Consider the following 16,457-nt stretch of genomic DNA (forward strand, 5'->3'; position numbering starts at 1 on the left):
AGGTCAAGTGTCTGTGGGAAAACGAATTTAGTGACGGGACCTCGGTATTCGATGCGCCTACATCCAGAGAAGATCGGATGGCATACGACTTAATGAAAAGGTCTGTCAAACACCGCGATGATCATTTTCAACTTCCGTTGCCGTGGAAGGTTGGGGTAGAAACGCTACCAAACGCTACCTGACAAACGTCTGGCCAGTTTAAAAGGACGGTTGTTGCGCAACGAAGACCTCTGTAAAAGGTATGTAGATACCAGACATGGGGCCATTCGTCATTCGAATGCATTCGAATACAGGTTTTGGCACCTTCGTGCTGTATTCGAATGATTTTGCCTTTCGTTCGATAGTGCATGAATACAATTCGAATAGTTGAAGTTAACTTTTGAACCAACAATTCATGAATACAAAAACTTGAGTAAATTTATTCGAATACAATTCGAATTGTTGTAGGTTTTTGCCAACCTAAGAATTTGCAAATTCGAATACACGATATTTTTTACGAAGACAATTCGAATTGTTGTCGGCCTTTGGCAAGGTAACAATTCGTAAAATCGAATACATGACTACATTTGTACGAATACCATTCGAATTGTTGTCAGCCTGTGGCTACGTAACAATTCGCAAAATCGAATACATGACTACATTTTTACGAATACAATTCGAATTGTCGATTACCTCCAGACTAGAAGTAGTCGAGAATATTTTGCTACATATTTTTGCCAAATAGATTCGAATACAATTCAAATTGGCAGTAAATGTGACCTGATTTGACAAGTTTTTGTTTATGTTACGAAACAATGACATATAGAAGTTTAATTGTGACGTTATATAAATGGAATTGTGTTACAAAGCTTACAACATTGGGTTGTTCTCAGCACATGACAGGTGTAGCGTGTTCATGAAGCAAACATTTCACGTAAATTTGGTGAAGTTTTATAACGGAGACTTAAATCAGTCAAGCTAATGTGGCAAAAAAGCTCGTTGATTTACATTTTTACCAATAAATTTGCAATTCATAAACCCATGTTACTTTTTGATCGAATACCTTTTAAGTTTCGGGGCATTTTATTTCTTTTATTTTCCGCAACTACAAATATCCAAATCGGTGCATTCGAATGTTATTCGAATTGTTTGCTTCTTACAACAACTGAACAATTCGTGAATACAAATAACTAGAACTATTAATTCGAATACAATTCGGATTGCTTCATCTCAAAAAGTAAGTATTCATGAATACGAATACACGCTTGGGGTTTATTCGAATAGTATTCGAATTACACGTTGTTGTTTTTTGGTCAACTATTCATGAATACGAATACTTAACATGCTTTATTCGAATACAATTCGAATTGCTGCCACCTTAACATTACGAAACAATTCGTGAATACGAATACCTGACTCGCATTATTCGAATACAATTCGAATTGCCGAACTTTAAAAAGTGCGTAGAATTCATGAATACGAATACATGCCTTGGTTTATTCGAATAGTATTCGAATCACTTGTCGTTGTAGTTTGGTCAACAATTCATGAATACAAATACTTGACTCGTTTTATTCGAATTGCTGTCACTCAAAAATTACCAAAGTATTCATGAATTCGAATACAGTCATGCAGGTATTCGTAAAGTATTCGAATACAGGACGCGTGTATTCGACCCCATGTCTGGTAGATACAGTGCAGACCTACATATCAAGGGGCTATGCGGAAGAGGTCCCTGAAAAGGAAATATCTATTGGCAAGCACATCTGGTATTTACCACACCATCCCGTGTTTAATCCCCATAAGCCGGACAAGCTGCGTGTTGTTTTCGACTGTGCTGCTCAGAGTAAAGGAGTCTCCCTAAATGACAGTCTTATGCAGGGTCCTGACTTGGTGAATAACTTGGTAGGAGTTCTGACCCGTTTTCGAACACATCCCGTTGCCCTAATTGCCGACATTGAGGCAATGTTCCATCAGGTGCGCGTGGAACCCACTGATCGCGATGCTCTCCGTTTCCTGTGGTGGCCTGATGGGAATTTGAGCTGCTCCCCGACACCTCATCGGATGAAAGTGCACTTGTTTGGCGCGACATCGTCCCCTAGCTGCGCTTCTTTCTGTTTAAGGCAAACTGCGTAAGAATTTGACAGTGACTTCGACAGTCGTGTTCGTTCGACTGTTGTACGTAATTTTTACGTTGATGATTGTCTAGCATCTGTTGACAGTGCAGATGTAGCGATTGTTGTTCGTCAACAGCTAAAGGATCTTTTATCCAGAGGAGGATTTCGCCTTACGAAGTGGCTTTCTAACGAAACTCTGGTTTTAGACTCGATTCCCGAGGATGATCGTGCGAAGATTGTAAAATTACACTGCCTTGACGACACGACGCAGCAACGAGTTCTCGGGGTGCATTGGTCCGCGTTCGATGATGAATTTGGGTTCAAAATTGAACTACCGAGGAGGCCACATACGCGCAGAGGAATTCTCTCGACTGTCAGTTCACTATACGATCCACTGGGATTTGTTGCTCCTGTGGTTTAACTGCAAAATTGCTACTGCAGGAATTGTGTAAACTGCAGTTGGATTGGGATGATGATATTCCTGAAATGGTTTCATGTCAATGGAAAAAATGGCTCGATGACCTTCCGAATTTGCGTGACGTTGCCATCCCACGCTGTTTTAAGACATTGGTCTTAAGGGCACCACTCACATACGAGCTGCATCATTTTGCCGACGCTTCGAGGTTAGCATACGGCGCTGTGTCATATATGCGAATCGAAGACCGGAACAGAGCAGTCAAATGCTCATTTCTTATTGGAAAATCCAGACTGGCTCCACGACAATCCCGCGACTTGAATTGACCGCCGCTGTGCTTGCTGCAAAACTTGATCGCTTGATGAGAAAGGAACTGGACTTGCCAATTACCCGTTCAACCTTCTGGAGTGATTCCAACTGCTGTTTTACATAGCATTCGTAACGCTACGAAACGTTTTCCTGTGTTTATAGCCAACCGTTTGGCCGAGATAGAGAGGTTGACTGACGTTTCTCGCTGGAGGTACGTTCCAACTAAAGAAAACCCTGCAGACGATGCTTCCAGAGGATTACCTGCCACATCTTTCGTCGGGTCATGTCGTTGGTTAAAAGGGCCGTCGCAGAGTTGCAAGCGGGCCCGAAATCTGAGCCCGAACCCGGCCCGAACCCGAAAGTATGAGCCCGAAGCCCGGCCCGAACCCGAAACGTTTTTGCGAAGCCCGTTTAGGCCCGAAATTTTGATTGACAGGATGAGAAAGAAAAAAGAGATAGACAACAAATACAATGATCAATAGTAGACCATGGGGTAAACAATACGTTTTAGAGTAGAGTGGGCATTAGGTCAAAGCCAGAGTTTCTTAGCCGAGTGATTTTATTTTGTTTTTTTAAATGGCGGACACGGAACGTAAAGTCAGGCCCGTTTTAAGCCCGTTTTCTCACAAATACCTAAGCCCGAACCCGGCCCGAAAAGCCCGGCCCGACTTGCAACTCTGGGCCGTCGTTCCTTTTTGAGTCTGAAGAAAATTGGCCTGTGCAATCAGTTCCAACCCCTGAACTTCCCGCAGAATTTAAGCCTCTTATCGAAAGGACTGCTGGGTCCTTTGCAGTCGATGTTTCAAGATCGACTTTTCCTGTTGATCGCATTGTCGATCATTATTCAAATCTGCATCGGCTAAAGAAAGCAGTGGCTTGGTTGATCAGATTTAAGGCTTATCTGAGTCCTGGGATCAGACAGTCAATCAAACGCACTGCTCTTGATGTGTGTGAACTTGAAAATGCTGAATTGGAACTTGTCAAGTATGTGCAACGGAAACACTTCGGCTCACTGCTATCGTCTTTGACTCAACGAGGCTGTCCGAAAAGGTCCGATTGCAGTTCCGCAGTGTACAAGCTAAACCCTATCCTCAAAGATCAACTCATGCGTGTTGGAGGGCGCTTAGCAAAGGCTCCTGTTGACTACAATTCCCGCCACCCGGCAATTTTCCCTGATTCTTCACATCTTACTGACCTATTGATTCAGGCGCACCATGAAAGCGTTGGACACTCTGGTTTAGCGCACACTTGGACATCTATTAGAAAAAAATACTGGATTGCAAAGGGCGGCGTTGCTGTTCGTCGCGTTCTTGGAAGATGTTTGCCCTGTCGTCGTCGCAGTGCTAGACCCGGACAGCAAATAATGGCTGATCTACCACCGGCCCGCCTTGGTGTTGCTGAACCTCCGTTCTCAAATGTCGGAATTGATTATTTTGGACCATTTTTGGTGAAACAAGGGCGCAGTGAAATTAAACGGTACGGCTGCATATTCACTTGTCTTACAATCCGTGCTGTACACTTGGAAGTCGCCCACAGTTTGTCTACCGATTCGTTTATTGCTGCTTTTCGTCGTTTCATCGGGCGCCGTGGAGCACCCGTTCACGTCTACAGCGATAACGGTACAAACTTTGTTGGCGCAGAGCGCATCCTGCGAGAGTCACTACGAGCCTGGAACCAGTGTCAAATTACTGAATTTCTCCACCAGAAAGGAACGTCGTGGACTTTCAATCCCCCTGCTGCGAGCCACATGGGTGGTGCATGGGAACGGATGATACGGTCTGTTCGCCGAATCCTGTCTTCAATTACGTCCTCCCAAGTGATGACTGACGAAGCTTTGGAGACATTGCTTGTGGAAGCTGAGGCTATAATCAATTCTAGACCCCTGATACCTGTGAGGTTTGATCACAGGGATGAAGAGCCGCTGACCCCGAATCATCTGTTGCTGATGAGAAGTTCCCCGAATATGCCACCGACAATTACCGATGAGAAGGACTGCTACACAAGACGTCGGTGGCGGCAAGTACAGTTTCTAGCCGACCAGTTCTGGCGCCGATTTGTGCAGGAGTACTTGCCCGCCGTTGCTACTCCTTCCAAATGGCACGAGAGCCAGCCGAACTTTAAGGAGGACGACATCGTTCTACTGGTGGACGATTCCAAATGCCGTTCAAAGTGGTTGATCGGCCGTGTTGTCCGCACTTATCCCGACGAATCTCAAAGAGTACGCACTGTGCTTGTACGGACGAGCGGTGGTGTGCTCCAACGGCCGATCACCAAGCTTTGCCGCATCGTTGATTCTGACGAGAGCTTAACACCGACCTCACCGAGCATTCGCAGCTCGGACTGTTAGATGGAAGCCAAATTGAGTTTTCATAACAATAACTGTCCGACAAGAAATCATCGCCTCATTGCGATGCACGCGCGATTGGCGATGTTGTTTTTGAAAAAATGTGTCACGTTGTTCCCACATTTTGGGTGGGAGTGTTACATCGCCTTGTACATATGTTTATGTTTTCTGTTTCCCGCCAGTAGTCTTGATTCCTGTGTATGACGCAGTGTTGTGCCACCTGCAACATTGTTTGTCACACTATCGGTGATTGTGATGTCACAACTTTGGCATTGTTTATTGGTATCGCGTCTTGTAAGCGAGACCGCCTCGTGTTTATTAGTGACTGGAACTTACAGCGTCTGCATGCGTTTTTTAACTGGTCAATTATGTTTGTTTTTTGTGTAACGAACAGGAAAATTATGCTGTTTAGAAACTGAATCGTCCAATGTTTGACTTGAATATTTAGTGATCGGTAAGCATATGTTAAACCTTGTTGTTAACCTTTTGGATTTGAATTTATGTGAAACCTGTATTCAGACGTGAATTCCGCCGTCGTCCAACCCGTGTTATTCTGAACCGAACTGTGTTATTCCGGTAAGATTATTGTTGCTTAAAGTTTGCCGTCCGGCAAACTTTAAGCAACATTTAGATGCTGTGTTTACACACCTTCTACTGATCGCTTGCATTTAAACGACTCCAGTCCTCTAATAGTTTGGTAAGCGTAAATGTCATTGCAATTCGACTTCTGTTGCCTTGTCTTAATTTGAACATTTTTTGTAGAAACCGCCTTTTGACCCCTTGTACTCGCCGTGCTGCCATACTCTCGAGCGCCATCTTTCGGCTATATTGTAAAATAAAAGAGTTCGTTATATAGCTGCTGGCGTCTTGGAGTTTGAGCGCAAGAAAAGGCGCGTTAAAGACAGTTTTAGGAACACAAGCGATCGCCCCTGCTGTGCTGTCTGGAGGCGCATGGAGTCACGCCTTCCGATAACAAAAGACAGCGCAACAAGGATATTTTTCCAGTCAAGGTAGACTGGTGTCATTTCACTATCATTATAAAATCACATATAAACCACTATTACAACTTTGTATTTTTAGTGAGGTATACTGCGAGGACAATATCGATAGCCTACAATTGCGTGTGTATTTTATGCAACCATTTTTGCGCAAACACTTACCAACACGACAACAAGACAATTGAAATATATTGTCATGTAATTTGTTACGCTATAGTATAGGCTATATTGGTTTTGCATGTTGGTCTGTGTGTGAGTCATCCGGCTCGAGCCTAGACACCCAAACAATCTTTATTACTTTTACATCAAGATTATTAAAATTCCCCACCGAATAAAATATGGCCAACCCCCTATCGGGAAAGTATTGGAATTGCGGAACCAATGCGTACGTGACATAAGTGTAAAACATAAGACACTCGGCCGTGCCACCTATACATTGGTTCCGTAACCGCAAAAACTTTTCCGATAGGGGGATTGGCTATCTGTTTTATATGGAAAGAAGTACCATGAATTTCAACACATGCAGTTCTCTTATTATGTCAATACGTCACCATTTTTTTCAAATGGAGCGGAACTTATCTGGTTGAATTTAAAGCAAAATAAAATTTTCCTTTAATAATGCGAAATGCGTAACACCATGATATATTGCCAACAACGTAAGGTTTTGGTTTGGCTGCGATTAAAGAGGTTAGGATTCGGGACAAGTACCCTTTCCGCACGTCATTCAGCAACAAAGCGAACCTCAGTGTGGAGAATGGATTGGGTATCGTATTTATGCCAGTTTTTCAAAACTAACAAAGCTGCTTTAAATAGATACGAATGTCAGAATCTTTGCCTGAATATCAAGTGACCCAATTGGCATTGTGGACCTATTGTTAGGCGTCATTGGTGTAATGTTGGCTTAAACTGTTTTTATCGGTGTAAATTTCAAAGTAATTGTTTTTATGCGAACATTATGACCGAAACAAAAAGAAACTTTCTCATGTAGTTATCCAACAGCTATCACGTAGCACACAGCAGCGAAATTTAGGGGAACCACCCGAAAAAGAACCAGACGAAAATTATGCCTTATTGACTGTGTGGTACATTCGGTACATGGTGACGACATATTTTAATTAGACAGTATTGGTTCCTTTCGCATACCGATGTCTTTCGGTTTAACTTCCTAGGTAAATTTAGTTTAACTTCCTTTCTCAAAAAACGTAAATCCTAACGGGGTCATATAGCCCCAGATACCCGGGCACGAAAGTACTTTCAAAACAACATTCTTGCGTAATACTTGTGCAACATGAACTACTTAACGGCAAGTTTTTTGGGGGTTAACCGGGGATAATTTCTCACAAGGGACGATTTAGGGTTGGCAGAAAAAAGTTCGAAGTAAAGTGAAGTATTTTGTGTTAAGATATACCCTTCAAGGTTTTTATTGATATTTTACGGGATCGGAAAGTTGCAAAATAATTTAATTTACTATAAGAGCAAAGATTCTCTATTTAACGTGAAACAACTGCTAATTTAGTTTTCACATGCTCATTTCTCTATAGCATATAGACATACCATAGTATATAGAGTGGTGATGCATCAAAGTGTTCAATATTACATAAACATTTCTGTGAAAAAAATGTTTAGAGCCATTGCTTCAGTTTGGGTGTCTATGACATCATTGAAGAACTATGACGTTTCTCAATTGCTTTGTTACGCAAAGCTTTTTCTCAATGATGCGCCGGAACAAGTCCAGTACAAGCCCGCGGGGAACCACCTATAAACAGCCCTGGTGCTTTATTACATGGCTCGGCATACATATAAGTTATACAGGCTTGTGATCAGACAAAGTAGTATAGTGAGTTTGGTAACATGAATTAAAAAGTTTTTTTGATGTCGTCGCTAGTAGTTTCCGATGGTATGCGAATCCAACATGCGAATGATCCACCAGGACAACACTGCGTATATATAACTCCAGGTAAGTTACCATGCAGTTTTAAACAAATGTAATGTTTGATGATAAGTTGATGTGTGTGAGTGACATCTATTATATTCTCATTGTGTGTTAAGAAATTTTGCCAATATTTTAAACTTCAGAATTGAGTGGCCAATGAATTGACTAAAGTGTCAAAACAATATTATAGTTCATGATAAACATTATTTCAATCGTCCTTAAGATCTTTAGATATATATATTTCACCTTAACAGCATAATCAGTATATGAAAGCAAGTGTAAACATATCCATATTAGCCTATAGTCTTCATCCACCAAGCAACGAGCTGGGAGATTCTAGTTTTAAGGTTAAAGTACGAGTACAACTTGCCAACATAGTCTTATTTGTGTTAATTTTTGTTGCACAAAACTTATAACAGTAGTTTCGGTTACCATCGTCACAGCCGCTTTAAAAGCTTGGAAATTTCAGATTGTGTAAATTGTTCAATGACTTCCTTTCTTAAAACGTAAGATAGTAAATATACACATACATTTGTTTGCAGTGTCTTCTTATTAATGTTTGTCCCATTAATATAGGAAACTAAGAATGCAAACACCTAAAAAAGTAGTACCCTAATGATTACAAAGTAATGTTTGTTTTTTCCACAGGCGATCATGCAAACGAATTCTATCGTTTATCAACATTTCAAAACTTTCCCCGTAATACATCAGTCGACCCAAGAGCTTTGGCGAAGTTTGGGTTTTACTATACCGGCTATGGGGATAGGGTAAAGTGTTTTAGGTAGGTGATTTGTAAGATACGTTGATCAACGACGCTTTAGCACAGCAAAATATCTTTTGGGACTTTTAGGTGTTGACAATATCAGCCCTTGTCGTCATTTTAAAATCTTACAGATGTCCAACCCACGAGTTTGTTTTTGTTATGTTTTCATTGTTCTTGTTGAGTATTAAGTATACCATCATTAGACACAGCAATATACAATGTGTTTTTCATATGTAGTCAAAAATCCCTAGTTGGCTGGAAAAACTTTTTTTTACATCACAACAATATTTTCCAATATTAAGTTTTTTAGACCTCATAAAAATGTACTGTTTAAAGTGCCAAACACCTGTTGGCTTAGAATTTTGGTAAACGAAACATTGATTTACAAACAGAAAACTTTCAATAACCAGCCAATTACAACTCCTAAAGAAATGACTCCTTAAACGCAGTTGTGGAATAGTTGTCGAAGACTGGACATTTACGGACGATCCTAAACACCCAAGATGGCACACAACACAGTGCAGTTTTACCACTCAACGACAAAACAACACAACAAGTAAGATATTTTTTTACACTTTAGCTGCACTTTTATTGTTTGAAAAGTTGTATTCGGAGAATATGTTGATGAGGTTTTGTTTTTGACCACCAACTGTGACTCTTAATGACGAATATAAATGCTCAATATAAAAAGCGACATGCTTTATTTTTCAAACGTTTCGTCAAACACTAAGTCATCATTAGTGATATGAAAGCCTACATCAGTTTTACCCGTTTACAAAGCACTCGAGTCACATAAAAGATCGATAAAACAGTACGAAATTAGTGTTTAATGCGACTTCAGTCTTCATAAACGGGTATAACTGATGTACCCCCTCATATCCCTGATAATGGCATAAGCACGTTTAAATATTAAAGCATGTCGCTTTTTCCGTCTATTTTGGGCCATTATAACGGTCACAAACTTATCACTGATAGTGTGTTCCTAACTCGGACATTTATGTAATTTAGATCGAAACCCGAACGAGACACAAAGCGCTGGACCAAGCAGACAGAACGACACGTACACAGATCTTTTTCCTTGCAACAATCCTGCCAGCCCACACATGAGGTGCTCGTCAGCCCGAATGCAAACTTTTCAAGATCACCGAAATTCGTGGCCTTCAAGCCGCATGAGAGCAACCCCCGCCGAAATGGTAGAAGCTGGTCTTTTTTATTTGGGTAAGTCTAAGTTTAATATTCCCAAATTACGTACTTTTTCTCTAAAGTTTTATCGTTTTGGTCATTAAACATGGAGATTTAGCATTTGGAAGTGTCGGTTGACTCGTGCTTGGTTTTAAATCAATCAACTGCTTTTTGTAACTTACCTATAGTCACAAACATGTCCCATACTCATCAAAATAAATCGGAATTTCATTGTTACAACGCGCGATGTCACTTTAAACATAAATAAATTTCATGTGATTGTAAAACAAAAAAGTTAAGTAAGCTTCATTAGTCGACATCGTAAGTACAAGGAGTTTTTCAACGTTTGGCAAAGAAAAAAGTGTTGTGTCGTTCGTTTATCTTTTTAGTAAACATTAATGTGTTTCAAAAAGGGCTATAAGAAAATTTAGGCTTGGTCAAAGCGAACCATTACACGATTACTTATTACATCGTTAGTTTGAACAGTACTGTTCAGTGTAATTGGCTTCAAAATACAGAGCAAAGTTCAAATAAAGGCCTATACATTTTATTCGGCTTGTTGTGTCATATACGCATACCTTGTCCAAAGAAAACAATTTGTGAAAAAAGAAACTATCTGCGCTTTTCTTACCCACTTTCAACAAATCGGAACAAACCGGTTTGAACCAGCGATATTTGCTGGCGCAATAGTATCAGAACCGCGCGGGACAGCTTGCGGGGAATACCCTTGGGAAGTTAGCGGAAAGTACAGTTGTTATGTCTTATATGAAACTCGTTGCAATCGAATGACGTTGCTGTTTTCTGATCGAAGTCCGTGACAATGGTCATTTGTTGCTGACATTGTTGGCGAAATTCTTTAACTTTCTGTTTGTGTTGCAGGAGAAAGGGACCGGGTAAAATGCTGGAATTGTAACGGCGGATTACAAAACTGGGATTATAATGATTCTCCGTGGTTTGAACACGCAAAGTGGTTTCCAATGTAAGTTATACTTAAATACCTTATGTCCCATGTCAGTGTATACTGATGTTATTCAACATCACTGTGATTTATTTATGGGCAAGTTTACCATGGTACAGTTTTATGAGTTGTTTTCATGAAAACTTTTAAAATTGAGTCAGTAAAGTTACAGCTGGTTTTTTTTATATCTGTTGGCATTAGTTTTTTTTTTTTTTTAAAACAAAGAGAACTTGTATGGCCTATGTTAATACATGTTATGTGGATTTTAATAGTCTTTTAGATTTTGAAAGTATTTCGATTTTGCAACTTTTACGGGTTAAAGTTTTAGTTCTAAATATGGAATGAAGCAGTTGTGCCTAAACAAGCAAATGCCAAATGTTCCACTCAACAGTAAAAATATATTTTTGTCACAGGTGTGAATATGTTCTTCAGCAAAAAGGAATCGAGTACGTGCAAAACGTAACGGCTCAGTTTCCAAACATTTCTCGTCCTCCAATTTTAAACCCGTTCGATGTGACTCGACCTGCTGCAACAAGGTAAATAAAACAAGTTATATTCTTTTAGTAAGGGTTCTCTGGGTAAACTGGTTAAAAACAATTGATAAGAGATGGACGAGCGGTTAGCGCAACGCCTTGTGTTTACAAGGTTTTGGGTTTTAATCCTAACTTTGCCGCCTGTGTTTACCCGAGCAAGAAACCTAAACGGCATCGCTTTAATCTAGTTTTCGATGTTATGAACTAAATTGAGGAACAACTGCTTACGTCAAAAAATAATAATCACCAAATGACTCAACTGACTTGCAATAAAACAAGGCAGCTCGACGGCGAATTCATTGCTGTGAGCACAACGCATTCAGGAAAAAAAACGACAAACAAACAAACAAACAAACAAACAAACAGGATGAACGCAGAAACTTAAAAAACCCACAAGTGTTTAGAAACTGTCTTCTTGTTTTTGCAGCTATCAACGTATTTTATTTTAATTATGGTTTTGTAGGCAACAACGTCGCACAGGACCAGAAATTATAGATCCTAAAGAAAACATGACAGCTATTAAAAACAAAGTAGAACATGAAATGACAGCCAGTGAACTTGTTACGCAAGCACAAGAGATGGGCTTGGACCGAATGAACATACGAAGAGCACTCACAAAGTAATTGATTTTCGTATCTTTCTGTTACACATAAAATGACTAACATTTAAGTAACAATAATATCAATTATATTTTTTGTGTTATATTTTTCGTGTTTCTTTTAGAGAAGAAATAAAAAAGTTGTAGAGTGAATTACAAACACATATGCTCACTCATTAACACACAATATAGCACAACGACGAATTGAAAATAGTAAAAACGTTTTTTTTTCTTTCAGTCGATTTCTGGCAACGCAGACGTTCTTTGTGACCTTGGTCTCGCTTGTGGAAGCCATATTGGATCTGCCAGCCAGCGAAGCGGAACAGTCACATGACGGGAGCGAAGCAAGTTTACGCAGTACTCCAGGATCGCCAGAAGATGAACTAAGAGAACAACTGCGTCAACTTGAACGTGAAAAGTTGTGTCGAAAGTGTAATAGAAGTCCTGCAACTGTTGTGTTTCTGCCTTGTGGCCACTTGGTGGCGTGTGTGACTTGTGCCAACGACGTTACGAATTGCCCCCTGTGTCACGTGCGTGTTAACGAAACTGTGAAGTCTTTTGTTGTTTAATATCATTCTTGAATTTTGCAATGTTTGAATTTTTAGTTTAGTAAATGTTTCTGTAACAGTTTATCGTTGTTTTTTTGTTGTTGTTTAACAAACAAAATTTCTTAACTGTTGCAATGTTTGAATTTGTAGTTTTGTACATATTTTTGTGATAGTTTATTGGTGTTAATTGTGTCATAGTGCTTCTCGTGCTGTTACTCAATGCGGTTTTTAAAACTTGTTTTCGTGAAATACAGATTGTATAACAATTTATGTACAGAACGAAGTCAATTTAACACACTAAGCAAAAACATGCCATCACTGTCTCCACCTCAAAAGCGGAAAAACGCGGAACAAGAAAAATGTCTACGCATTTGAACACGAAACACTTCCACCCCGATTAAACAGGAAGATACTTTGACTTGATTTATAATGTAGTTACGCAGCCTGTACAAAGCTGCAGCACTGTTATTGCCCACCCTGGATAATGTCACCAAAGTTTGGCATTGTCATACGCTGGCGAAAATTGTTGTAGACCAAGTTGGTAAAGAGGAATTAGAAATATTTTATTAATAAGGTCTGCAGAATAAAGAAGGTGCCCTAAGTTCCATTTTCTCCCCAGCAGCATGACACACATGACGTGCTAAAGTAGATTTTATGATGCTTTTGAAACGTTACGATTCAGTGCTGCAGAGAAACCATTAATGTTGCTCTGTGGCTGATGTTGAAACTAACAGTTATTACAAGGTCCGAACTATAGTAGATTGTTAGTAATGGCCTGCTTAAACACAATGACAATTTAGACTTTTGAGGTCACCTTCAATCGAAAAAGTAGATTGTTACAGGTAAGAAATTAAGTGGGACTGGAAAAAATCACCAGAAAAAGATACACAGGCTATATGTATTATAAACCGAAACGCGCAAAGACTCGCACGTACAGACAACGACAGTTCTCATACAGAAAAATTCATGAAGATAAAAAACAAAAAAACGGCCTTTGCGAGGGTTTATAGGGCAGTTTTTGAAAAGTGCACCTATTAATTGGTTCTTGTATTGCGGAAATAAAAACTCTCGGCATTGCCGGACAAAAAACGCGCTTAATTTCTTCCGAATAAAATGTGGTTAATTGGACTCACTAACTAAAAGGTATCGACTTTTAACACTTTTTAAATGGACATGAGGTGTAAACTGAGATCAAGTGGCTAACACGACATTTTATCTGTTAAAATTTAGGCGACTATAACAGTGGCTGTTGAAAGTAGCCTGCATAGGCAATAAACCTATGTGATAAATAATGATAATGAAATTCGCTAATTAAAAACAAATAAGTTTAAAAGACAGTGGACAGATGAATATTAATTGCATTCGCGTTTATCGTCACTGGGATGTAATCATCAATGCAAATCACCAATTAATTGTAAAAAATAAGCTGTTACGGAAGTCCGTTATTTTGACTGGCACTGACGTGCGTTATAGGCTATGACCCTCTGACCTTTATATTGACCACTGTCTTCATTTTAAGGTCATTACAATGAAAAAGTGTACTGAAAGCTCAATGAAACGCACAAAAGTATATAGCGACTGTGTTAATTGCTTCTTTAACGCTTGGGCGACGTATTATAAGTTAAAGTACATATACGCCGCCAAAATATGACGTCGGCCACACGTCTCGATGTTTAGTTATACGTTTATGGTTTTTCTATTTGCGCCGCGCAATTTTGATGTTTTATATGATAGAAAAAAGCATTACAATTTGGTATCTAACAACAATAGATTAATATTTTAACAGCTGAAGAGTTTAGTTTATACACTACGACGTTTATAAATTAGTCATTCAACCCAATTATAGCTGAAAGGCCGCCGTGCAGAATGGTTTTGGTGGTCAATTAGGTTTCCAACCTGCCAGAACGATCTTATCCATTGCAAACAAGATTAAGGTGTCCCTACGGTACGCAAATCCCATTCAAACTCCTGTACTATACTCTTGAGAATGATAGCAGTTTCGATAAAAGGTGTGCATGTTTTAACCGATTGTGTGTATGTTTCGGTACCACGAACTGTGTAACAACTTGAACTAATTTAAGGCAAACTGTTTGGTTTTGCACGCGAAACAGCTAGGACGAGATTCAATTTATGGAATAAATTACCGCCCATCGTACACCACAATTAAAATCAGTTGTAGTACAAAAACAGCAGGCCATGCAATACCGTGCAATTTTTGTTTGAGAATAGGATTTGCACTTTAAACTGACAATTAATTTGGCCTAAAACGTTATCATGAACTGTAACGCGTTTGTTGATGCTGTTGCCTGTAAGTGCTGCAGTTGTTTTGTTTCATTTTTAAGAAAGGAAAGTTGGCTGTAACGTGAAATCTTAGATGCGTTTTTTTTTCTGATGTCAAAATGTAAGACACGACCATGCTAGATAGAAACAGACAACTCGAAAAGGCAGAGAGGGACGTTGGTTGAGGCATTTGGAATGTTTTGCGAAATGTTGCTCTCAAAAGTGTTCGGCGAATAACAATTTCTACAAGTTTCAGCATTACATTAGAATTAGACGACACAGAAGTTGAAGTGTTAAAACTTGAGGATTTTTCAGACGACTGCAAATTACTTTGTTCTGAAAATTAGTTATATGGTTGGTTGAAATATACGAAACAATTCTTTTTTGGCGCTTTTTACCAAAGTTTTTTTTTTTTCACGGGGTTCGAACCCAGGACACTCCCGGGGACGAATCCCGATCAAGGTTTTTTTTATGTCTGTATATGGGTCAGGCGCGCCAGACCATTCGGCCAAGTTCTAACCCCAAACAGCTTTTACGGGTGATTCACCGCTTCGAGTGGCAACTTTGCACAAAAACCACAAGGCGTGCTGTTCTTCGAAATCCACCAAGACATTATTTGCCAAATCATGCTCTCAGGTCGAGGCGCGCTTACAGCTGAACAAGATGTCACATGCTGTATAGCTTTTTTTGCGTCGGTTCTGCTTTAAAAATGTTGCGTGTTACCGCCAGTCTTGACCCCGGAACGTCTTGCGTGCAGGACCGGGGTTTTTGTCAGTGTAAAAACAGAATATTTCGAGAAAAGGGATAGACTTTCAGGGTCTACTTGTTTCTTGTTGTCTTAATATATTGTCCATAGATAGAACAGTTAGACTTTGCCGCATCGAGTTTGAATAATGTACTTTAGGTTTATTTTCAACATTAGATAAATAAAGCTGACCATTTTACTTTGCTTAGTGCCAGACTATTAAAAGATTGAAATGCTTTTGGTTTTACCGTCTGACGTGTGGTAGAACCTATTTTTTGTGTTTTTCGGCATTTTTGCATTACGGCGATTTGCCCTACGGCCATTTCAAAGAAATAGTTACTTTGGTTCGTCTTCATACTAAACGCTTGGCTGAACTGGTCGGTCGACAGGGCACAATGAGGGTCAAAAAATTTACAGTCAGCACAAGTATGTCCTTATCTGCGGTCAGGAGTGTTTCAAAATCGTACAAGGTGGAATAGATGAAATTATTGTGCCGTAATAAGGTTTTTGGCCCCCCAAAAGTGTCTATATCCAGCTTTAAGACATGTTTTCAGACCTCATTAGGGTCAGTAACGCAGGTGCAGTGGTTGACTCTTGTAGTTTAGTTTCTACTACTACTGTAACTGTGAGTAGCAAGTATTTCTGATTCTTAACCTTTATCTCCAGATTGAAGTTTGTGTTGTGACATTTGCCGTATTTTTCATAGAAATTGTTTCAAAATAAAACGGACGTGTTATGAGATGCAAACCTATTAT

At 39.6% G+C, this 16,457-nt stretch overlaps 2 protein-coding genes across 3 annotated transcripts; both read left to right on the forward strand.

Annotated features, from left to right (window-relative positions):
• The first annotated feature begins 3,291 nt into the window (after window positions 1-3,291).
• On the forward strand, window positions 3,292-5,167 carry LOC145205545 (uncharacterized). The gene is made up of 2 exons (XM_080078278.1): window positions 3,292-3,313; window positions 3,573-5,167. The coding sequence occupies exons 1-2, from the start codon at window positions 3,292-3,294 to the stop codon at window positions 5,165-5,167; spliced, it is 1,617 nt and encodes a 538-aa protein (XP_079934404.1).
• A 172-nt stretch (window positions 5,168-5,339) lies between these two features.
• LOC145205040 (baculoviral IAP repeat-containing protein 8-like) lies at window positions 5,340-12,711 on the forward strand. Of its 2 annotated transcripts, XM_080077677.1 has the most exons (11): window positions 5,340-5,618; window positions 5,684-5,740; window positions 5,796-5,861; window positions 5,927-8,119; window positions 8,744-8,876; window positions 9,308-9,414; window positions 9,867-10,076; window positions 10,920-11,019; window positions 11,412-11,534; window positions 11,995-12,150; window positions 12,368-12,711. In XM_080077677.1, exons 4-11 carry the CDS (start codon window positions 8,035-8,037, stop codon window positions 12,696-12,698), a joined length of 1,245 nt encoding a protein of 414 aa, XP_079933803.1. In that variant the 5' UTR covers window positions 5,340-5,618; window positions 5,684-5,740; window positions 5,796-5,861; window positions 5,927-8,034; the 3' UTR covers window positions 12,699-12,711. The 2 variants fall into 2 exon arrangements, with proteins under 2 accessions (XP_079933803.1, XP_079933802.1); XM_080077676.1 differs by having other exon boundaries at window positions 5,340-5,740.
• Window positions 12,712-16,457: the final 3,746 nt, after the last annotated feature.

The sequence above is a fragment of the Phallusia mammillata genome, chromosome 8, assembly GCF_965637545.1.
Source record: "Phallusia mammillata chromosome 8, kaPhaMamm4.hap1.1, whole genome shotgun sequence".
NCBI lineage: Eukaryota > Metazoa > Chordata > Ascidiacea > Phlebobranchia > Ascidiidae > Phallusia > Phallusia mammillata.

What these genes read in the sequence shown, in the direction of transcription:
- LOC145205545 (XM_080078278.1), top strand. Translation starts at nt 3,292, where the DNA reads ATGATCAATAGTAGACCATGGG. An exon ending in GATCAATAGTAGACCATGGG is followed by an intron (nt 3,314 to 3,572) that starts GTAAACAATACG and finishes AACTTCCCGCAG; the next exon opens with AATTTAAGCCTCTTATCGAA.
- LOC145205040 (XM_080077676.1), top strand. Translation starts at nt 8,035, where the DNA reads ATGTCGTCGCTAGTAGTTTCCGATGGTATGCGAATCCAACATGCGAAT. An exon ending in CTGCGTATATATAACTCCAG is followed by an intron (nt 8,120 to 8,743) that starts GTAAGTTACCAT and finishes TTTTTTCCACAG; the next exon opens with GCGATCATGCAAACGAATTC. An exon ending in ACGACAAAACAACACAACAA is followed by an intron (nt 9,415 to 9,866) that starts GTAAGATATTTT and finishes TATGTAATTTAG; the next exon opens with ATCGAAACCCGAACGAGACA.